Genomic DNA, 24,758 nt, shown 5'->3' with positions numbered 1-24,758 from the left:
GCGGTATAATGAGACAATAACAGGCTACAGATGCGGACATACACACATATATATACTGTGGTGACACGTTATGGGACATAATTCACCGTTGGGAATATTGTGTTGCAACACGGACTCGTTAGTGAGGGTAGGCCTACTGGGGTTGGTGTCATTCATGCTAGCTTTAGTAGCAACAAGCAGATGTACTTACCTTGTCTTCTTTCTAATGGATAATAAAGTGTGGAGTTCCATACTGAACACACCTACACCTACAGCTCCTAAAGCTCCTCCTCAGGCTACAGCCATTGTGTATTCTATTATGTGAAGCACTAAATGGTTTTAGACAAATATCGACTCTTTGTTTGTAGATATCTACTAAATTAAAGCAAATACAGAGAGTAATGTAGGCCTGTTATACTGAGTGGTATATATTTTACACACTGCTCTGCTTTCTGCACGGACCTCACAGCTGTTCTCAGTGTAAACATCGCGTCGCGATGAAAGCAGTTAATAAAATAATATCCAGGGGATGCATGCAGAGCTGTCATTGGCTGAGGACTCTTTTAAACATCACTGTTGCCGGAAATGCATCCGCGGAGGACCCTGGAGGACCCATCAGTGTATCCTCGATTATAGCTCCTCCAGAGAGCCTCCTCGAAGCTCGATCCTCGATGTGCATTTTAGAGAAATGAGATGTCCTTCAACATGGCGCGCCGAAAACCATTTCCGGGTCACTACCGGAGGACCGAGGATTCAAGGAGGGGAAATTAGTGAAATGAGAAAGGCCCCGGGTCACTACCGGAGGACCGAGGACGGGAAATTAGAGAATTGAGAAACCTTCCCATGCTACTCTACAAAGTCACCAAATTCTGTCTATAATTAGTATTTCGATTTGGAGCCCCCTAGTGGCAGAAAGTTACATATTGTGCCTTTAATCGCTGTTTTTCATAAAAACCTGTCTTCACATTGTATCAAGATAAATATATATTGCTTAAATCAGAAAGATGTCACACACCTACAAAAATAAAGAGCAATAATTCACTCTTGACACAGGCACACTTCATCTAAATAAAAATCATTTATTTTTCATTCATATTATTATAATCATTCTATCTAGAGTCCACCATGCCACTTTCAGAACTGGAGTAGTGCTAAGACGTCTGTCTGTCTGTTGGGATGAGAATGAGGATGAAGGTGGGCAGACAGACGGATGGATGAACAGGTCGGGAGGGGAGGGGGGGGCTATTTTTACAGGCTCACGCTCCTGTTCATTCTCCATGCTGGTGCAAACAAAGAGGGGACGATAGGAAGAAGGGACGACAGAGAGGAGGGACTGAATTGTCTTTAAAAGTTGTTTGTCCGTATTGACCTACATGACACTGAGTTGGGAGGAAAAGACCGTTTGGGGTGACGATTGGGGGAGGGGGAGCAGCTTCAAGCTCATTGGTCAGGCTTCTGGACAGGGAACCAGGACAAGCCAATGGCAGACTGATACAGAGGAGAAGGATGTGTGTATGCATGTCTGCATGTGTGTTTGTGTAGAGGTGTGCTTGCATTGATGTGTGTATAGATGTGTGTTTCTGTAACTGGTCAGAGTTACTTTGATCCATTGTCACTGTACACTTGTCAAAGTTACTGTCACAACCGGGTACAAAGCTGAGGTAACGAACTTCTTCTTCTTCTTTCACTTCTGCAGAGAGGAAAACCAGAGAGGACAGCAATCATGAAATAAATACTTTTAGTCTTAGAGATACTGAGACGACCAATACAGTGGTGCAGGAATGAGTCCTAAACCTCAAGATGAGTTAGCATTTTCAGGTTCCCTATTATCGAAGTCAACTGTTTTTTCTCCGAAAAAAAAGGAGAATTGTCAATATTAAAGTAATTACTTAACGAGAAAAACTAATAAGTCATACATTGGTGCAAACACCACTTAAATCTCAGAGGATATTCAAGAGTTTTTGCAGTGAGTTTAAGAATCGAGTATTCTTGAACCTTTTTATGGCTCCTTAATACTCTGACGTTAAATAAAGATGATAGACAAATTAAAAAAACATTTTGAGAAAAGAGTGTAATGTCTCACTTTCTTGTGAGACATTACACTCTTTTCCATTTTGTCACCCATCTGTACATCACACTGTCTTTATTGGAACTGTATGGCTGTTCTTGATACAGCACAGCAATGTGGTGTTAATGGTCGAGTTCACTTTTGAAAACTCAATTTAGTGAAAAATCTCAAAATCGGGTTTGTTTAAAAGATGGGTTATAATAATGTCATTGTGTGTTCAGCACATGAAGATGTTCTACATAGATATATATATATTATCTAAATATTCATGTAAATTATGTATAACATTTGAATCTTTAAACAAATCTAAAACATTATCCTCCACTTTTTTCAAACTGCTACCTGTGTTTCACCGCGTTGTAGTGTTGCCACTGGATACCATGTTGTTTTCAGAGTTTGACAGAGACTGCTCCTTTATTACTGGGTCTGCAACGGAGAGGGGAACATCCTCACATCATGCTATGGTTCTCACAATTATAGCAAAACATATGTGTGTGTGTGTCATCACATCATGCATATTGGGTTATGGTCCTCACAAGTATAGTAAAACATGTATGTATGCGTGTCCTCACCAGTGTTGGGTGTAACGCGTTACAAAGTACTGTAATCACATTACATTTGTCGGTAACGGAGTAATGTAACACGTTACTGTTATAAATTCAGTAATCACACTATAGTTACTAACATTGCGTGAAAAAATTACTAGATTCTCCCTTTGACAGACTAGACTCTAGTAGTTACTACATTATTCAGAAGTGTACAGTAACTTTGGAGCCTCTCTTTTCCTCTCTCCCTCTCCTGCCAGCCCGTCTGTGTCTCATGTAGCTCGCTGATCCAGTGAATGAGTGACCCGACACGACAGTAAATAATAAACATATTTATAATAGTTTAGCTAGTTCCAGGGGTAGACAAGATTATTTTAAATGTGTCAGAAGAAAGGACAGGAATGTGACGGTAAGGTGCACTGCTGCAAACACAACAACATCAAACCTCTACAAGCACCTGCAAAGGCAACATGCTAACACGAAGCTAGTAGCTAAAGACCCCCGAACCCAGAGTGATGATGTTGAGTGTGTGCCGACTCCGAAAAAGCAGCAAAAACTAGAATGTTTACCATTATTAACTTGTGTTATGTCTTCCTTATTGCAATAGTAATTGTTATATGTGTACACATGTAGGCCTAAGTTTTAAGTTTTGGCTATAGGCTGTTGCTGAGTAACGCAAAAGTAATGTAAAGAGTAACGAGTTACTTTATGTAGAGAGTAACGAAGTAAGGTAATATATTACTTTTATTTAAAGTAATGAGTAATATATTACTTTTTGTTGAGTAACGACCCCATCAATGGTCTTCACATCATGCATATTGGGTTATGGTCCTCACAATTATAGCAAAACGTGTTTGAATTTGTGTCCTTACGTCATGCATATCGAGTTATGGTCCTAATATTTATAGCAAAACATGTATGTAGTATGCGTGTGTTTCTTACAGAAGTAGGGGTGCTCCATGGCCTCTGTGGCAGTCAGTCTTTGTTGGTGGTCGTAGCGTAGCAGCTTGTCCAGCAGGTCCAGAGCTTCAGGACTCACCAGGTGTTGGTGCTCTGTCTGCACAAACTGTTCCCAGCGCTTCCTGCTCTGCCTGCAGGAACAAAGAACACAAAAAGAATCAGCATAGTTCTCAAAGTACGCATGGTAAAATGCGCCCCTAACTGAGCTGCTAAGCAAAGAGGGTCTCGCTGCTTCTGCCCTATTTGCAAATTTGGCACAAAGTTTGCCCCTTTCTATGCAAACAACACTCAAATCAAAAACAGTCAATTTCACAAATATAAGCGCTAATATATACGCAATTCAAATAGTTGTTAAATAAAGCACTTTTATAAGGGAGAGTATTGTGCAAACTTTCCAATGATCATGGTAGCTATTGAAGGCAGGCGAAGGCTCAAACTTATATATTTTTGGGATTGCATTGACGGGATGTAATGACATTTCTGTTACGCAAATATAAATGAATCAATCTCTCATTCATGTTACTTTTTAAATTAAATGGAAATTATTCATATAGACCAATAAACACCGTTTTTATTCCCTCTCAAGACAGCAGAAGGGCTTGAGTGTGAGGACATATGCAGAACTGAAAGGTAAACATATGAATATTTCCCTTTGAGTATGTTCCTTATGACTTCAGCAGGGCAGATTTTCAAACTGTTTCTATGCAGCCCCTTTGGGTATTTTAAGCCCTGTATTCAAATTAGACTTCTACGTTACATAAAACAACTGTATGTCACAATAAGTAGAGTGTGAGTGGACTTACTGTCCAAGCAGGTCTTTGAAGCGCGGGTCCAGCTCAATGTGGTATTTACGCAGGTAGCCGAACAGCTCGTCTGTCCCAAGCACCTTGGCAATCCGCACCAACTAAAAAAAACACAACACACGTATTCTGTTTAACACTTTGAAATATAAAAACATAGTTTGTTACATTATGTGTGTGCTGAACGACAGCAGTGTGTACTGTTACTACAACTGACACTTGAGAGTGAGGAACCACAGAGAACATCAGATAACAGACCCAGGTACAAACACAGTTTCGTCTACATTACATGTCTAACAGAGACACAGGACACCCTGAGTGTGCTGAGAAGCAAGCCAGATTTCTTCTTGATTTAATTCAGTGTGTGTTCAGAAAACCAGTAATAAACTGCTTCCTGTCAAGCTGCTGGTGTCACGGGTGTGTCAGACTCACCTGGTCGTAGTTGTCCTGTCCGTGGAAGAAGGGCTCTTTCTGAAAAATCATACTGGCCAGCATACAGCCCAAGCTCCACATGTCTAGACTGTAGTCGTACATCTGAAACACAAAATCATCAAACAGCACTGCCGATGATGAGAACACAGACATCAGAATTATCCTTGTGTGCTGACAACATTTTATCCAATTTATGTAGGACTGTACCAAAGATTTGTAAGCTAAATCTACATTTCTAAATCAACATTCAAGTCATAGTAGCTTCTTTTTTTCCTGTCTTTTTATTCTGTTTAAACCTGGCATGTATGCACTGTTAGATACAATTACTAATATTATTAACAGTCAACTTCTTTTTAGAATTCAAATACCTTTAAAGTGGACCTATCATGCTATATTTAAATGATATATTGTAGGGTCATACCTATATAAGGTATATTTATACGTTTCTGTTTTCAAAATACCAAACAGATCATGCATTTTAGCCATGCCTCATTTCGCTCTATTTGTTGTTCTCCAGCACTGTTTTTGCAGGGGGCTGATTCTGTGAGCTGCAGCTGACCACGCCCCCCTGCAGGAGAGGGGAGCGCGCTCTTAACAGCTGCTGGGCTGTCAGAAGAGGGGGAGAAAAATAGATCTCCGTCTTCCGTGTTTTATTATATTATTATATAGAGTCGTTATTCATTTGTTTTAAAGCTCAATAAATAACAAAGAAGACCTTTGACCGGCACTTTTCTAATTTTGTCCGGAAGATTTAAACTTTAACGGACATCTTGACCGGCGAAAGAAACTGAAACTGAAACTCTGCCGCACGGTCCCCTCGTTCCTTGGAAGAGGCGGAGAGGTGGGTGTTTGTCATCTGCTGGTGGACTAACCGGAGAGAATTACAGTGCTTGCCTCGACGGGGAGGGATTGCATTGAATTAAAGCAGCAGGAGGAGCAAACGCTTGCCTCGGAGAGGGAGAAAAAAAGCCACAGCGAAGAATAAACACAAGGGTAACCATGGTAACCATGCGCGGGAAGTCTTCTTCGCTGCTTTTGTGGCAGACTACAGCGCCACTTACAGGCCTGGCATATGTACTACAGCGTCTCCAGCGCTTTCGAGCGGCAATGGCCGGCCGTGGCCCAACCCCACATTCCCCTGATAGGTGGAGAGTTGGCCCAATAGCCATAGCGCCACTTCTGTGACGTCAGTACAGTGTTCAAATCTGGATCAGTTTTTATCAGATCCGTTGCAGCCCCTTTTTTAGAGATTTGGGTATGGAGGAAAATAGAGAGGGTTGTGTTTTCTGACACTTGGTGAGTTCCCTGGAACACCGGGGACACATATTCATGTATAAAAGACGTACAAAAGTGCATTTTGCATGATAGGTCCCCTTTAAGTCCAAAGAAACGGTTAGCTCTCATGCTTGTCGCACACAAAGGGAGGAACAGAATGACGAGTTACATTAATTCAAAAAAGTTGATTAAGAACTTACAATTTAATCTTATATTTAATAGTATTTTGCGCTTTTTTTTTTATATAAAAAATAAGACGTTGGAAGCTTTATTTGAAGACTTCAATAGAAACTTCAAATGTTTAAAAAAAATTAAATATCCTTTTTTTCCCTCTTCTTGTCTCTTTTATTTCTTTATTATGTGTAAGTATTACTTATGGTTGTTGGATATACATATTGTTTTGTAAATACCTTTCGTATCTACAGTGAACTTTTTAATGACATTAAAAAGAAGAAAATCATTATATTTGGTACAGCCCTACATACTTGTGATTGTCAGCGTTTTATATGAACATGTTGTGTGTTTTTATCTTGAATATCTGTAAATGTGAGTTGTAAGTGGGCTTGTTGGAGGTGTGTGTGTTACCTGGTAGTCCACCAGCAGTTCGGGGCCTTTAAAGTACCGCGAGGCCACTCGGACGTTATACTCCTGAGACGGGTGGTAGAACTCTGCCAGTCCCCAGTCTATAAGGCGTAGCTATGGAAACACACAATACGTCCTCATTAAACTTCACTCACAAAAGAACATTTAAAAGTGTAACTAAACAAGTGTAACCTCTCATAACCTTTGGTCAGCAAGCCTTAGCAAGTGGCACACACACAATATATAGATCAGTAGGGAGGAGCTGCCATCAATGGAGGAACTCTACTACCCAAAGCACTATTTAAGACCCCCAAAATCCCTCATATAAACTCTAAGTCAATAATAAACTGTGTATTTAAACATCTGTTTACAAGCCACATACCCATATATATATATATATATATATATATTAAAAAAAAGAATATATATATATACACAGGGGTGCACATAACTGGTACGCAGGTACGCATGCACCGCAAACATCTGAAACGCGTAACGTCACTTGTGTCACTAAGCGCCTTTGCGTACCGACGGACTTGTGAAGCTTTTCCAGAAGGTGCTTAGATCACTGGACGACAGAGTCGGTCACAGTGTGCACAGACGGGGCTGCTGTTAACGTCGGTGTGTACAATGGTGCCCTGCGCACACACTGGTGAACTGCGCTAAATCAGCTCGCATGCTCCACTAGCACCCCGCCACTATGTAACCATTTATTTTGGCTATTTGTACACTTGAAAATCTTTATTTTCTGTTATTGTGAACTTCACCAAAATGATATATTCTTTTCATATGTAAATTGGTTCCGCCTTTGTTTGTTTATGCATACCTTTATTTTGTACCCGGGGGGTGTATTTAGCTGTCGCACGTCGGAGTCCAGCTTCAGTTAGCGTTGATGCTCCAAGCAGGTCAGTCATGTTTTAATTTGCCCTCCATCAGTTCTGGTATCTTTTTCTAGTTAGCCCTAAAGTAATCTATGCCATGTTTGGGGCTAATTACACCTATGAAACAAGCTCAGATGTTGCATTATTCGGGAAATGGTGCCAGAGGTGAGAGGTCTCTTCGGTCAGGTGGAAGCTTTAGTAAGGCTTCTGTTGGTCGTCCCTGCCTCTTCTGCAGAGGCTGAGAGGAGTTTTAGTTCCCTGGGGAGGCTTAAGACATGGCTTAGATCATCGATGAGTCAAACAAGGCTGAATAATGTGGCCATATGTCATGTGCACCAGAAGAAACTGGACAGACTGGACCTTGAAGGAATATGCCAGTCTTTTATTAGTGCCAATAGCCGCGTTCACACCGGAGTACTTTCACCGTACTTTTCGCGTTTTAGTTCCGTGAGTACCCCTTATGTCGCGTTCACACCAAAAATCGTACTTAATCTCGGGTACTTTTACCCCCATTTTTAGAGCCAGCTCAGAGAGCGTACTTTTCTGTGGATGAAAAGTGCTCCAAAAGTTCCCCAGTGCTGATTGGCTGGGCGAATTGCAAACCACGCCCGTACAACTCTGAAAATGTTGTGTAGAGCCGCCATTGTTTTTCCTCGCTACAAAAACACAACGCTCCGTGCGTTGTGTTTGTTTTTGAAAGCAGTTATGGCAAGCATCAAGAAATGATGAGGAGGTGTCGGCGCTTCTGGAGATCTACGCCGAGGAGGCGACCCAGGGAATGCTACTGAAGCCAGTTCGGTAGCTTTCACTCGACCTGGGAATTGTGCACAGCCGGCTAAATATAAAGAAACTCAGGACTACAAACGGCGGATTCAGTGGCCAACGATGACTACCACGATGAAGGTAAAATCAACTACATGCACTGGGGTTTTAATCTGCACAATAATGGTCTCAGATGTACTTTTATTTGCTCAGTAGATCAAGCTAGCCATGCTAGCCATAATAGGCTAACACCGGCCCCGGCTAGCTACATCTAGCTAGCTAGATATTCTCCGCTGTATGAAAACGTTTTGACTTGTGAATAACTGTGCAGTGTTTCTGTAATTTGCTTCACTAACTCATGGCACTAATCGTCTGTTTCAGGTGAGGATGGACAACTCTCGGGATTGGAAACAAGTGAGCTTTGCATTCTAGATCACAGCGCTTTGTCGTCCTCCTTACCAGCAACCAAACGCAAAGGTACACACACTGTAACTTTGTCTTGAAAGAACGTTACGCATCGAACTGATGTTCACAATCATGTTTATTTCATAATATTCATCATATTTTATGTTTAACTTGCCTCAACAACATTAAACAAAGTTCAAGCATACATGAAGCACTCTTCAAAAAGGAACAATCCTCCGTGTTTGAACCTCTTAAATCGCTGCATAGCCGATTTATTTGGACTGGATTATCCCAGAGAGTCAAAAGATTCTTTATAACACAGTTTCAGATTTGTGAAACCTTAATTCTATTTGTGAAAATACAAAAAAACACATTCCTAGTATGTTGTAAAACTACATGGCGACTAAACTTGTATATTGTATCTTGCTTATTTTCCCCTCTTAGGAAAGCGGACACGGGATGCGAATTTCTTTGACACCGCCCAGGCGTTGGAGGACCGGCGTGCCGTGGTGAATGAGTCGCTGCGTGGAGATCAGATGGTGCTGTTCACCAAGGCCCAGGAAACGGAGGACAAGATGCTCACCTCGATGGAGCGCCAGGCAGCAGATGGAGCGCCAGCAGCACCAGGATGAAGTGTGGGCGCTGCGCCATGAGGAAGCGTCGGCGCAGCGGCAGGATGAGCGACAAACTGCATTTAATAACAGTTTATTTGGTATAGTTTTTGTAAATACTGACACACGACACACAACGTTGCACTAAGGTGTGCATGCTGCTGGGAATATCCCTACACCTGGGACAGTTTATTTTATATTGTTATTACTGTTATGACTTTATTTTATATATAATGTTTACTGACAGGTACAACTGACACTTTATTTACATTTAAAATTGTTCTATTTAATGTTATGTCTTGAGAGTGCAATAAAGAAAACCGACATGGCGATTAAGCTTATTTCTCCTGACACTTTATCTTTTGTGACCTGTGTAGCATCCTATACATCACATGTAAGTGATTATTCTGATACCATCATGTTTCATCGGTTATAAACTGGCAAAGCTTTATTTGTCATTTATTTATCATCAATGTTGCAACCTTGTGGGGGAATGGCAGGGGCACATACACAAATATGACAATTTATATAATTTTAAATATTATTTGACCTAAACTTTTAATTCCCCCCATTTCACACAACACAAAATGGAGTCCACTATGGGCCAAAACTAACATGTATGTTTGCATAGTGTTTATGGCAGACGGATGCAGTGGGTCTCAGGAAGATATATAATAAAGGTGGGTTTGCTGCTGAGACTCCCTACAGCTGGGAGTTTATTTTATATTGTTATTACTGTTATTATATAGTACAACTGACACTTTATTTTATATTGACAATGTTTACTGACATGTACAACTGACACTTTAGTTACATTTAAAATATTTCTATTTAATGTTATGTCTTGAGAGTGCAATAAAGAAAACCGACATGGCGATTAAACAGATCCTGTATCAGTTTTTCTTCTTCTCTTGTTTTGTAGCGGGTTGCAAACAACTTTAAGGTGCTTACCGCCACCTACTGTACTTGTAAGTGGGGGGTCTTTTGAATTTGATTGAGCGGCAAGCAGCTAGTGCGAGTCGTGACTGTAAAACAAAAGGGCAATAATAGGTTCCTGTTTCTTCTGAAATTGCGTGGCACAGACCTTTCTATGGATTTAAATGCTTTAATATGATTATGGTTATAGTTGTACTTTAATCATCCCTAATCTCTGCCATTACAAACAATGAAACAAGAAAAGCTAAACTAGATAAAATAGGGTGATGTAATACAATGCACAATTAGACATTATGGTAAAACATTTTAACCAGTTAAGCCCCAAGCCTGTTTTTCAGGTCTCAGGCTTGAAAATGACATTCCCAGAAGAATTGACTATATCTTCACTTCTAAAAAGGGTAAATTAATAATCTTTTTTCTCAAAGCAATGATAAACCTGTGAGTTGGATGTAGAAAAAAGTCAGAATCAATATAGATGTTTTTATTTTAAAGTAAATTCAGATTGAACGTAGTAAAAAAAAAAGAATTATAGTTTCCGTCCAAAAAAAAACATGACTTATAGTGAAAACCACCCTTGAATGATGGGATAGTAGACTACAAGCTTTAGGAATCCAAACTATAACATATAATAAGTACCTTGTATCAAGATTAATGCAAAACAAGTGAAATTTGACCTTTTTAGAAAGGTTTAGCAAAAAAGAAACACTTCTGGGGTCATTTGGGTGGATTTGACATATCTCTGGAACCCATCGGTCGATGAGCCGTACACATGCTGCGTTTTTTGTGTAGCTGTGTCTTTAGTTGTAAAATGATGCGCGCCACAGTTTCCCCGCTGCAAGGCTCCGGCGCTAACAGTTCACGAGCGTGCTCCACTAGCACCCGGATATAAGGCGCTGTTATTAAAGAGGTGGAGGGAGAGTCCTCTCCTGTCAGACTGAGAGGCTGATAACTACAGCTCAGTGAGGTAACGGACTCTCTGAGAGGTGGAGGGAGAGTCCTCTCCTGTCAGACTGAGAGGCTGATAACTACAGCTCAGTGAGGTAACGGACTCAGTGTTTAGATAGTTCACTTTAGTCTAAGTAGTGGGTCTCAAACGGTTTGATCACCATTTATGTAAACAAGTATTTACAAGGCACACCTTTATATGATCATTATAGTTATACAAAATAAGAGAATAACAGGTATGAAATCATTCCAACTCATACTATAGGACAGTAACACAAAATACAGTTTAAAAGGAGTGATTTGTAAAATATGCATAAAGAAAAAGTAAATCTGTTTACAGTTCTGTTTCACATGGGTATTGATGAGAGATGTATCCATAGATTTAGTCCCTCATGTTGCTCTCAAAGTGCACCAGATTGATGCATTTAACTTCAACATTTAAAATGTAATCCCCTAGAGGAGGTTAGGTCCACCACCTGCCCACACCCCCCGTCAAATTGTCCCACCCACATTGAGGATGCTTCCTACGTCCATGCCTGAGACACAGGTTTGTGAATATTGTTGTTTTTTGCCCCCACGGGCGGGGGCATGGGATTTAACAGGTTTTAAAGTATCTCATGTGTTAGTGCATTTTTATATATTTTCCTTTAGAATGGCAGGAAATTAGTATTCAAATTTGTATTGAATTTTTGGTCTCCCCCAATGTTGACTCCATGGTTACGGCCCTGGTTCTAACTGGTTCTGAAAACTCAACCCCAGAAGGGGGGTCTTTTTAGAGATTTTTAGAAATACTAACATATAAACTACGCATTCTGGTACACTCTGAGAAGAAAATAAATAAATCTATTACTACCTGACATATTAATAATATTTTATGCCATTGTTTCTTTTTCACTTTGTTCTGACAGCTGAACTTGTCTGTGTGAATTACTTTAAATTGTGGGTAAGGGTAGATAGCCCACATTGTTCTGTGACCTGTCAATCATCAAACCGGGGATCATATTTCATTATGTGTTAATTTTTATCTGAAGTTGTACCTATGGATGTATAAAGAATAGTTCTACCGCAAAGTTATTCTCCGTGGGGTCTTCCGGCAACAATCTTGATTCTGATTGGCCAGAAGACTCAAAAAAATATCAGCAAAGATGTTTTATTGAGAAGATGATCACTACGTGACAGCCAGTCCAACGCCTACATCATGCACAGCGTTGGAAAATCGAGCCTTCAAAATAAAAGTTTGAAAAAAAAAGATATATTATCTTTTTCTTCACTCACACATCTGCGACCCACTCGAAGTGGGTCGCGACTCACCAGTTGAGAACAAAAAAAAGGGATGTATCTAAATGAATAGTTTTTTGTCAATCCAGAACCAAAATATATATATATTATAGTTTATAATAAAAACTGAAAAAAAGCTGAATAATTCAGAGGCTGAAAACAAATCACAGAAATTAATTTCATGATTATAAAAATATTTCCTAAATATGAATATCTGTCAATTTCAGCTCTGACTGTCTTGTAGCAGTCCAACAGATATATTTAGATGACAATTACATCTGCTTTAAATTTGAGGATCACTCACTGTACACCATATGTATAGAAGCCCCTATTAACGCATTACCAACTAACAATGACTCCTTTTCAAATGGGGGAGAGTATAAATCAAGAGCGAGTGTGAAAGAGGGGCTGAAATACAAAGGTGAGATAACATCCAGTGTGTGTGGGTGTGTGAGGAAAGAAACAGGACTATATTAAGCACCACCTACCTTTCTCAACTGGTGGTCGATCATCACATTGTGGGGTTTGACGTCACGGTGCATGATTCCCATACTGTGACAGTAGTCCAGAGCCTGACACGCACACAGATGTGATATCAGAGCAGGCAATCATATACATTAGTGTACACAACGTTTCTCATTCTCAGGCACATTGCCAAAATAAGAGACTAAGCGGGAACATTTCATGTCTTGTAATTTCAACATAATTTAAAATAATTTTTAAAATGTCTTACCTTCAGTAGTTCGTACATATAGAAACGGATATCATAATCTGTCAACTTCTGGTACAACTCCTGCAGGGAAACACACATTTACATCAGGGAGTGAACGTCTTCTGTCACAGACTGACTGCACCTTGGCCAAAAAAAAGAAAACCTTCTATGTAGCGCTTAGAAAGGTATAGCTCATTTGAAGCCATTGCCGTATCACCTACAATAGTTTGGCCTACAGAGTGGTGCAGGAATGAGTCTTAACCCAGAAATGAGTTAGCATTTTACCACTTCCGGTTCCCTCGTCTGGAACACGTTTTATTTGTTTTGTTAGATATCTGAAATAACGATTAAGCCCCGCCCCCGATCTCGGCTCAGTAGAATGAATGGAGAGAGAAAATAAATCTGGATTCGGCTTTTACTGCATTTTACAACTTTTAAAACCTGATGATTCAAATAAGGGCTATAAAAGTGTTCATACTGGGCGGTTTATTTCATTTTAAAAAGAATTATCCGCTGATTTACAGACGCTTCTTTCCCAATGTTAGTCAATGGGAAAAAGTATTCTGGGCCCAGTGACGTCACTGACTGATACGGAGATTGTAGTATCGCAGTTTGGCCACTACGAATATTTTCCTCAGAGTCCGGAGCACTTCCTGGGGGCTTGGTAAATGTTCAACGCTTCTATGTGTCCTAAAATGGTGGTTGCTAGCAAGTGACTAAATGACTACCCATTCCTCTGAATGTTAGCCGCCTTCAACTTAGCGTTGTTGTTGTTGTAAAGTTAGCAACCGTGATGTAGTTTGTCAATAGCCTAACCATAGCTTTTTACTTCTGAAGATTGTATTTCCACTTAAGAAATCACAACTTTGGACGATATGTGGAGGTTATCCTCCTGAAAAAAACGTTGAAGCGTCATAAGCATGTGTTTGCCACAGAGCTTATTTTCTGCAATATTCCAATGGAAAAATCCCATTGGCTTTTGTCGAGGGAGCCGTAGCGATGCTAACTTCCGGGTTAGCCAACAAACATACGCCATCACTGCACCATTCTATAGAAAGCTAATGTACACTCAGGATTCTTGCTGTTCTGAATTAGTTTCTTCGTGGTTGACTGCACTTATTGTAAATCGCTTTGAAATTAAATGTAATGTAATCTTTAATTTGAAATAAGTAAAAAGCTGAAGCCACCTGCACTCTGATGAAGACAGTACAACATGGGACATGATGGACCCCAGAATAAGAAGCATGCAGAAGAAAGGGGATCATTGTACCTTGAAGTCTGTGTTATTGATGCATTCAAAGACCAGCGCTGGAGTTCTGGACTGTACAGCCACCACAGAGAGGAGAGAGGAAAGGGAAGTGTCAGAGAGAAGGAATCAGACAAAGATAGACATAAAGGCAAGAGCAGTATGTGGCTCATTCCTGATCAAAACACAGATTCAACAACCACCTTAACCTGCTGGAAGAGAACTGGACCCAAACCCAATATAAAGTAAAATCATCCGCATCATGCTTAATAATCAGTCACTGCTTGATTGAACTTGTAGTATTGTTTTTGTAAATGTGTATGCATGAAACTATGGGCATTATTAAATAAATGAATGGATTTTAAAATCAGAATCCGATTACTTTTTTTGTATCCCTCATGACAGTTGCTATATTTGAGAATTAAAAAAAAAGAAAAAGAAAGAAATAGTAAAAATTAATTCTATAATATCAGAAGGTTATATGAAAATGAAAATGTGCAATAAAAAGTGAAAAATAAAGAAATGATGTACTTTTATATTACTTAATACTCGATTCAGTTAACTGAGGAAATGAATGGTAACTTTTTCAAATATGTTTCCTTCCTGGTTTGTTAGAGATACAGCAGTCTTAAAAATTGCCTAATGAGTAGGATTTTCCTAAAAATAACAAAGTATAGAATCATACAAAAATAATCCCTCTTTCTCATCACTTATGACCCACATGAAGTGTGTGGGAAGTGTGTTTGTATCAGCAGAGAAGGCTTCTCAATTCTCTAATTTCCCCTCCTCGACTCCCCTCCTCGACTCCTCTCCTCGACTCCTCTCCTCGACTCCTATCCTCGTGTCTTAGTCCCGCCCACAGGAGATGCGAGCGGAGGAGTCGAGGAGGGGAACCGAGGAGAGAGGAGGGGAAGCAGCAGGCGGTTAGAGAAATGAGAACTCCTCTCCTCTGAGCGGTCATTTTAAAGAGACGTCCATTAATGATGACAGGAGGCACAGCAGCCCTCTGTCTGATGGACAGATGTGTTCATGACCACTTATATATTTACTTTTAATTCATTCACAGTGCGGTATAATGAGATAACAGGCTACAGATGCGGACATACACACTCACATATATTTATATAAATATATACAATTTCAGAATCAAACAAGTATGAGAGCACTCTCATAATAACGTAAAACTATCAGAGACTGGATATGATACTGAGTGATATATATTATACACACTGCTCTGCTTTCTGCACGGACCTCACAGCTGTTCTCACTGGAAACATCGCATCGCGATGAAAGCCGTTAATAAAAGAATATCCAGGGGATGCATGCAGAGCTGTCATTGGCTGAGATCAGTCCGGCCGTGCGTCACGACTCTTTGAAACATCACTGTTGCCGGAAATACATCCGTGGAGGACCCATCAGTGTATCCTCGATTATAGCTCCTCCAGAGAGCCTCCTCGATGCTCGGTCCTCGATGTGCATTTAGAGAAATTAGATGTCCTTCAACATGGCGCGCTGAAATCCATTTCCGGGTCACTACCGGAGGACCGAGGAGTAGAGGAGGGGAAATTAGAGAATTGAGAAGCCTTCAGAGTCTCTTCAGCCCTCTGTCTGGATTTTCTTTTCATTTGGCTGTGTTCCGGATGATTTATAAAAATGTAGCCACTGGGTGCCAGATCTTGAGCACAGATTTAAACAGAGGCTATGAAAATGCTGCACCAAACTGACAAAAAATGAAAATATAGCGAGGCGAAACATCAAGCCGACGAAACACTGGATGATAAACTAGAAATAACAATTGAAATGTTTCTTTCTTCCACGTGGCAACAGGTTTTATTTTCAAAAAGGATAATGATAACAATGATAAATCAGATCCAGAGGAAAATAAAAAATCAGTGCCTCTCAAAAAGTGATTCTGTCATTTTTTGCAACACACGTTATCACTCCAGATTCCCATGATTTCTTTGGAAACTTCATGAAATGTTGGCTGTTGCCTACTTTTGCTTTTAATATTGGTATGTGACATATATAAGGTAGCTGTTTGAGATCAAGAAAAGTAAGTGGACCAAAACAAAACCATACAGTCAAGAATTACTCAACTTGATTTTGAACTCTAAAACACTGTGTCTATTTAAGGTGTAAACTACATTGCAGCGAAATACATTCACAATACAGTTTATTCATCTGGTAACACACACTAAGCACACTCAGAAGAGTAACTGTAGCCCCTTTTACACATGCACTGCAACCGTGTCTAGACGTTATCCTGAGCAGCTGTATGTGAGAACACAAGTGTCCGATTCCTACGACCCGACAGCAAACGGACTTTACCCTGCCAGCATCTATTACTCAGTCTGTATAATGTCCTATTCAGCCAATTAGTGAATAGAGTCCGAGGCATTCACAGCTAATGAGTGAAGGAGAAGATCAACGTTCATTTACACAAACAAATGGCAACGAAAAATAGCTGTCAAGCCGTTTATGACAAAATTATGAAATGGCTATGTGACTGTGGTGTAATCTGCATCATGTCCTCCCTCCTTCAGGCTTTACCAAGGCATCACAAAATTAACAGTACCACGATTTCAGTGATTTGAATCAGTGTCAGGCTGCACGATTTGGAAAAAATAACAAATTGTGATTATTTTTGACAGATTTTGCCATGTTGATATCAACACCACAATACGTCGTTCAGAATAAATACCTACATATATTTTGCCTGTAACAAATATTGCGCCTGATGCAATTTTGATTGTCATTAACATTTGATTAATTGTGCAACCCTTATCGTCATGTCCCTATAAGAATCATTTAAGCAAACACCGCAAATATGGTATTGAGTTATTTCATCCCTTTGTTAACCAAATAAAAAAAGCAACAACAGCTAATAACAGTCTCCCTGTCCAATAACTGTGTGAACTCACTTACCAATATTCTTAAACATTTAGTATGTTTTATTTGCACACTTTTCCATTCATTCTCCCATTTAAACAGAAGAGACATTAGGGACCTTACCACGGGGTCTTTGACGGTGTCCACCAGCCGGATGATGTTGGTCCCTCCTCGCAGGTTCTCCAGGATCTTGATCTCTCGCTTGATCTTTTTCTTCTTGACCGGCTAATTCCATATGAAACCAAACAAAAAGAGTAATTTAGAAAAGGGTACAAGACTGGGAAAAAAGCAGAGTCTGTTTATGTGCTATTCCTGACTCTATATGTTGAAGCTGCTGAGCCTGCATGCTGCTGCTGCATTCAGTCTGTCAATGTTTGTACAGACACTTTTAGATGATCACATTGAAATGGCCGACGCTGGCTTTCACTCTGACCAACAATTAATAGCAATGGTACTAACAGGCATCATCAAGTGTCCCCTGCATCACCATGACGATAACCATTTTACGTTTATTAAAAGTTTAACATCTCTGTTTGAGTGTGTGGGAAAGAAACTCGCACTGGAGGGAACTTTGGGATTTTAGCCTTGGCAGACCATTTACATGCAACAAAAACGAAAACACACTACAGGAAAGGGGAAACACCAAAGGCCAAATAGGGCCCCTTTAATCCAGCATCTTTAGATTAATCTGCCATTTAGTGTCAGAAAATATATTTTTAAGATGCCCATCACATTTTCCAGAACTCAGAAAGAACATGCAGCGTTAAGCAGGGAGAGCAAAGTGCTCACCTTCAGGATCTTGACCACCACCTTCTCATTGTTGGTGATGTTGATGGCCTCAAAAACTTCGCTGTACTTCCCTCTGCCCAGTTTACGAACCAGCTGGTAGTCCTCCTGATTGCTATAGGGACAGATGGAGAAACAGTGCAGGGCTCGTGTGAAAGAGAGAAAATAATTTCAGCATGTAATTAAGTCAGTGTGTGTCAAGTGCCCTCGATGAAGCCTAAGGGGAAAAAGTCATGTGTGGTTGTGATCTTGAGAGGTTATTTAAGTAAGCAGGGAGGGTGAGCAGGGGGGCAGAGATGAAGGTGTGTGTCAGACAGAGCAGAGCAGCAGGGTGGTGGGCTGGGAGACTGTACTATCACAGTGTCATCACACCCTCACAGCTACATGTATAACTAGAAAATGCATTTCCTGCAGAAAATGCGTGCGAATGCTGTAAACCAGGGGTCGGCAACCCCTGGCACCGTAACCAGTGGCACACTAGGAATAAGTGGAATAAGTGTGCAAAATATTTAAATTGTATTTTCGGATCCTGAACGAGACCCCCGCCAGAGCGCGTCTCCCCGTTACCTGCAGAAGGAAGCCATGCACGCAACGCAGCCCCGCTCTCTTTAACTCCAGGCGACTTTCTGCTGCTTTCCTCCGTAATGCAGTGCTGATAGTTTCACCACAGAGGAAAGCACTTCACAAATTGCAGTACCCATAAGGAGCTGTAAAAATGCCGCAGTTTTTGCGTGGCGATCGATATCGGCCGATAGTCACTCTCTGCCGATCGATCGGTGCTCTCTAAAAATGCCGATCGCGAGACGTAAAATACATGACACTTTTCTCTGTGTGCGGCAAAACAAGCTCGCCAAAATGGCTTCACCAGTCTGGCAGTATTTTAAAGTGGACCTATCATGCTATATTTAAAGTGCCCATGTCATGCTTTTCCGGTTATTACCCGTCCCCTTGTGTGTTATGAAGGTTTTTATGCATGTAAACGGTGTGCAGAGTCACAAACCCTCAAAGTACACCCTGTAGCGAGTAAAACTCTAACACAGAAAATACCTCCCCAAAACGCCTCGTTGGAGATACGTCATTGTCCATTTGATTCTTCCATTTCGTTCCGGGTACGGCATGATGTCAAGCCGTACCCGGAACGAAATGGACCAATCCGTGGAGCCGTTACGTTACGTCCGCGGCGCCGTTACGTTAAGCCCCCGCTGATTGGTCCAAATTGACCAATCCACGGACTTGCTCACACACACATCTGTGTGCAGGGAGCAGGCAGCTCTGCTGATTTCTCCTCCCTAGCTGCAGGCTGATAACAGACAGTTGGGATCGCGGCGAAATTCTCTCTGCAGACCCATTCTCACAGCGTTTATCAACCTTTTTCTTACTCAATATCAAGCCACACTTATTGTTTTTACTTCGGCTGTGACTTTGTGTGTGCTCAGGATGAGTTTGGCTGTGTTTGGCTGTGTATCGCTAACAAGGAAACAACACCTCCACGGAGCTCAGCGCAATTCACAACGTCCCGACCAATCAGAGCACACTGTGCTCACAGGGAGGGTGGGGGCTGGAGCTATTGGAGCTACAACGAGCCGTTAAAGGCAGAGAGTGAAATTCAGTGAATACACGTAGTTTACAGAGATGCTGTATGAGAAACCAATGTGAGTTTGGAAAATTGCACAATATAAATCTATTCTAGTAGACCTCAACAATGGAATTATGATCAGTGGAAATGGCCATGACATGGGCCCTTTAAATGATATATTGTAGGGCCATACCTATATAAGGTATATTTATACGTTTCTGTTTTCAAAATACCAAACAGATCATGCATTTTAGCCATGCCTCATTTCGCTCTATGTGCCATTTGCTGTCTACGGGGCTGATTTTGTGAGCTGCAGCTGAGCACGCCCCCCTGCAGGAGAGAGAAGCCGTGCTCTGATCAAGTCAAGAGGGGGAGAAAAAAAGATCTCCGTCCTCTGTGTTTTATTTATATATACAGTCTATGGTTTTATTATATTATTATAGGCCTATAGAGTCGTTATTCATTTGTTTTAAAGCTCAATAAATAACAAAGACCACCTTTGACCGGCACTTTTCAAATGTTGTCCGGAAGATTTAAACTTTAACGGACATCTTGACCGGCGAAAGAAACTGAAACTGAAACTCTGCCGCACGGTCCCCTCGTTCCTTGGAAGAGGCGGAGAGGTGGGTGTTTGTCATCTGCTGGTGGACTAACCGGAGAGAATTACAGTGCTTGCCTCGACGGGGAGGGATTGCATTGAATTAAAGCAGCGGGAGCAAACGCTTGCCTCGGGGAGGGAGAAAAAAAAGCCACAGCGGAGAATAAACAGAAGGGTAACCATGGTAACTATGGGCGGGAAGTCTTCTTCGCTGCTTTTGTGGCAGACTACAGCGCCACTTACAGGCCTGGCATATGTACTACAGCGTCTCCAGCGCTTTCGAGCGGCAATGGCCGGCCGTGGCCCAACCCCACATTCCCCTGATAGGTGGAGAGTTGGCCCAATAGCCGTAGCGCCACTTCTGTGACGTCAGTGAAGTGTTCAAATCTGGATCAGTCTGTATCAGATCCGTTGCAGCCCCGTTTTTAGAGATTTGGGTATGGAGGAAAATAAAGAGGGTTGTGTTTTCTGACACTTGGTGAGTTCCCTGGAACACCGGGGACACATATTCATGTATAAAAGACGTACAAAAGTGCATTTTGCATGATAGGTCCCCTTTAAGGTGTCCGAAAATGACAATAAAATAGCGGTGCAACGTGTGTGAAGCAGAAATCCTGCAGCTCCACCCGCTGTGACGGACCGGTGAGCGGAGCAAAACACACAAGAGTTAGACCTAACACACTTAGCTATTTGATCTACCTCTGGAACTAGTTATAAATATATGTATTCTTCACTGTCGGGTCACTCATTACTGGATCAGTGAGCTGCATGAGATACTGACAGGCTGTCAGGAGAGAGAGAGAGGGGGAGAGAGGAAAAGAGAGCGCTTCAGCTCATTTCTCCCGTGTTATTATCCAAAGTTAATGTAAACTTGAATAATGTAGGCTACTTCATTTGAATGTAACAATTATGTTGGTTGTTTGTGGAAGCGCCAGTGAATGAGCCCCATTAACTGAGTTTTAAACATTTCTTTAAATGGAAGATCCCCATAGGCCCCGCCCACTCGATCGGATCGGCGATCGGAGCATCCCTAATGTAAGTTGCGCTGACAGGTCCACAGTTCACGAGCGTCGAGCTCTTCACCCCCCACCCCCGTTGATAATTCACGATCGTCGGCACGCTGATAACATTTTTTTTTTTTTTTTAAAAGAATAGTACCAGTCTGTCTGTTGGCGTGTCTGCTCTGATTAGATGATGTCACTCAGGTGTGTGGGCCCAATCTGCCCAGCAACACCATGGTAACCAACTGCAGCACTGAGTCCCATTAAGAATGCATTGAGGATCATATCTGACAATTTTGCCACCTGTTCAAAAACTATGGCTCCTATAAAACAAATTACCGGACCGTGAGCATCAGGGAACCCCAATTAACTGATAGATGTTGTTTTTTTAGGTTTTGTGTGTAAAATGTGGAGATGGGAGCAGTTTGTTTAAAGTTTACTTCTCTCTAGTCTGAAGAAAGATCCGGAAAAATGTAACATGAGAGTCTATTGGGAGCTAGGTGGACTTTTAATTTGTTTTCTTTATTTTCTTTATTTTTTCAACGTAGGAGAGGTTTTCCTACGTTTTTCATGAAAAATTATGTCCAAGGAGTGTAGGGTTTGGGAATTATGGCAGGTTTAAAAAAATGTGGGAGAATTTCAAGCTGTCTGTTTTGAGATCAAAGCACTCTAACCTTAACGAACTGCTCAATACACACTAATGTTAAAACCTGAAGAAGGCCTCTTTACCAAGCTCCAAACTAAGTTAAATATCTCAATGTAAAAGATATCAAAAATCTGAATAACATTTTAATAGCTGAAGGTCTTGTGATCATTTTAAAGTTGGAATGATGTCTCTAGCTGAAAGTATGTGGAAGGAGTAGCATTTGGTGTAAACAGCATTCGCACTAATAATAGACCATCTGCTACACATTCCTTATTCTTCTTCCCCTCATGCAAACACATTTTCTGCTGTGGTCAGACATGCATGCAGTAAATAGAAATGTCCTCACTTCCAGTTGGGTACGTGGGCCTCGTAGTCCCAGTACTCCCGGCTCTTCAGCGTATTGACGTCTGCGTAAACACGGGACTTGCTACCGGCCACCGGACCCGGCATGGCGGAGCGGGGGTCTGCTGGGGTGGAGGACACACTAGATGGGGTGGTAGGGGATAGACACAATTTGCTGAGTGGGTGGGTATGAAGTACAACAGGCCAGCCAGCTAGCTTCCCTCTGCAGCCAGACTGGGAAAAAGGGATGGAGAGAACCGGAGATGTCCAACGGGGTTCGCCTCAATCAGTGCCCGCCGAGCAGCGCTCCTTGGTGGGATTGTCAGAAGCAGCAGAGCGGATGTCGGTGGGGCTCGAAAGGAGGCTGGTCAGAGTCTGGGTGATAGTACGGCTGAGGTTACACAGGGGCGGGGAGGCATCGGGATGTTGAGGTAGATAAAACGGACCCCTAAATGGCCACAGAGGAGGAGGAACGGGGGTCCGTGATTTAAATATCACGGGTTAAAACTCAGAGGCAACTGTCGTTGCAGGCCCTAAATCGGAAATGGGGGTGGTAACCGGTGGGCTTCCTGCGCTAGCCGGCGGAGGGTCGGGGATTGGGGGGATCCCTCGGTGGTCCAGTGTTAGCTTTCAATCAACTGTTGATGTGACAGCAGCAGCAGAGAGATCGATGTTGTTAGCTGACGTTAGCCAGCGATGCTACTTCAGCGCGTAGATGTCGCACCGATGGGGAGCGCTCGGCGCCGTGCACCACCATCGGCGGAGCCCGCGTCATGTGCGACCGGCTGTGCGGGGAAGCAGCGCCTCAGGGCCCAGTACCAGACGCGGACGGAGGGCCCGGGATTCGGGGTTTTCTTCTGCAGCCACGGACCTCCCCGGTCGAGAGCGCAGGGAAGGGAAGCGGATTGCGATTGAAGAGGAGCGAGAGAGCCGCCCGGATGTGAAGCCGCGGGCTGCCGGGGCGAACAGGAGGAATGTGATGCTGGGCTAAGCCGCCGGGACACAGCGCCCTCTAGTGGGGAGGATGTGACAGAGGGCCACAATGATGGCTTTTTTTCTGTCAAAAACATTGTATCTGTAAATAAACTACTAAAATAATTTCCACCTTGGCTGTTCAAATGTTATAAGTAATATTGTAACAATTATGTAAAAGGACGAAACAAACAATGACTGGGGCTGATGAGTACATGTACTTCTTACTTCTGATAATTAGTCCATGTGGCTTTTTATTTGAATGACATGTCATTTTTTTCTGAACTTCTAGTAGTGGCGGTTCTAGACCAATTTTACTGGGGGGGCCAGGCTGGGGCCAGTTATTTCATGAGAGGGGCACAATAAAAAGACAAAGACAGTATAAAGTAATTGTGTAAAATAAACATAGAATACGGTAATTGGTTTTTGTACATTTAAATTACAGTCCTTTGTTTCAGTAGTTTTTTTCATTTAGAGTATTTGTTTTAGTAACTTTAAAGGTGGGGTAGGTAAGTTTGAGAAACTGGCTCGAGATACACTTTTTGTTATATTCCATGGAATGCTCTTAACATCCCGATAGCTATGAATATCTTAAAGTGGACCTATCATGCTATATTTGAATAATATAGTGTAGGACCATACCTATATAAGGCATATTTATACTTTTTTTTTTTCAAAATACCAAAAAGATCATGCATTTTAGCTATGCCTCATTTTGCTCAATTTGCACTTTTTTATCCCTGTTTTAGCAAGGGCAGATTCAGTGAGAACAGCACCATCTACTGGCCTGGCATATGTACTACAGCGTCTCCAGCGCTTTCGAACGGCAATGGCCGTGGCTGTCTCCTCCTGATTGGTGGAGTTGGCCCAATAGCTGTAGCGCCACCATACTTGCCAACCCTCCCGATTTTCGCGGGAGACTCCCGATTTCATTGCCCTCTCCCGGTTTCCTCCCGGGGTCATATTTCTCCCGCATTTCTCCCGATTTCTGACTAGATCAGATTTACTCAGGACTGTTTCCACTCGGACTTTAATACAGCTACACCATTGTTTGGTTTCCATGGTAGCGTGTCTCTTTAGACGCAACTGAAAGTCTGAGAGGGTGAGGAAGATAGTCACAGCAAACAGAACCAGAATCGACAATTCAACCCTCTGCTCACTCCTTTCCTTTCCTTTCCACATATGCTCCATCAAGGATGGTGCTACAGGCCGCAAGGCAGTGCACTTACAACTACAATAAGCATGTTAATGTTAATCTAATACAGCTCCGGCGAGCCTGTCAGCCTTCCATCTGTGCACAAACTTATCTCGTGCCCTCATTGGTCATGTGCGCGTTCGTGTGTGTTGGAGAAGGGGCTCTTTAAGGAAGTGGCAGATTTTCTCCGGTTGGGTATTTTCAAATTCTAGCGATCTCGAGCCGGTTTCTCAAACTTACCTACCCCACCTTTAAGTGATAATTGAATTGAAAAACATAAACAGTATTTGCTTTTATAAGGTAATGAACAGTTTATCTCCACTGTACATCCGGGCC

General features: G+C 41.8%; 1 protein-coding gene across 2 annotated transcripts; it reads right to left on the bottom strand.

Annotated features, from left to right (window-relative positions):
* Window positions 1-1,038: 1,038 nt before the first annotated feature.
* csnk2a2b (casein kinase 2, alpha prime polypeptide b) lies at window positions 1,039-23,305 on the bottom strand. 2 transcript variants are annotated; one of them, XM_034141931.1, is made up of 12 exons: window positions 22,260-23,304; window positions 18,096-18,207; window positions 17,430-17,531; window positions 14,442-14,492; window positions 13,193-13,252; window positions 12,948-13,031; window positions 6,645-6,755; window positions 4,785-4,886; window positions 4,356-4,456; window positions 3,535-3,683; window positions 2,390-2,473; window positions 1,039-1,669 (listed from the first exon to the last, which is right to left on the bottom strand). In XM_034141931.1, exons 1-11 carry the CDS (start codon window positions 22,361-22,363, stop codon window positions 2,397-2,399), a joined length of 1,053 nt encoding a protein of 350 aa, XP_033997822.1. In that variant the 5' UTR covers window positions 22,364-23,304; the 3' UTR covers window positions 1,039-1,669; window positions 2,390-2,396. The 2 variants fall into 2 exon arrangements, with proteins under 2 accessions (XP_033997822.1, XP_033997823.1); XM_034141932.1 differs by lacking the exon at window positions 14,442-14,492 and having other exon boundaries at window positions 22,260-23,305.
* Between the last annotated feature and the right edge of the window lie 1,453 nt (window positions 23,306-24,758).

This window comes from Trematomus bernacchii, unplaced genomic scaffold, assembly GCF_902827165.1.
Source record: "Trematomus bernacchii unplaced genomic scaffold, fTreBer1.1, whole genome shotgun sequence".
Taxonomy (NCBI): Eukaryota; Metazoa; Chordata; class Actinopteri; order Perciformes; family Nototheniidae; genus Trematomus; species Trematomus bernacchii.
Note: the sequence above shows the minus strand (reverse complement) of the source record. Positions and strands in the feature narration are given on the sequence as shown.

Coding starts and splice junctions, on each gene's coding strand:
- csnk2a2b (XM_034141931.1), bottom strand. CDS start 22,363: ATGCCGGGTCCGGTGGCCGGTAGCAAGTCCCGTGTTTACGCAGACGTC. Junction 4,457..4,784: donor GACAGGACAACTACGACCAG/GTGAGTCTGACA, acceptor TGTTTTTTTTAG/TTGGTGCGGATTGCCAAGGT. Junction 2,474..3,534: donor CATGGAGCACCCCTACTTCT/GTAAGAAACACA, acceptor TCTCCGTTGCAG/ACCCAGTAATAAAGGAGCAG.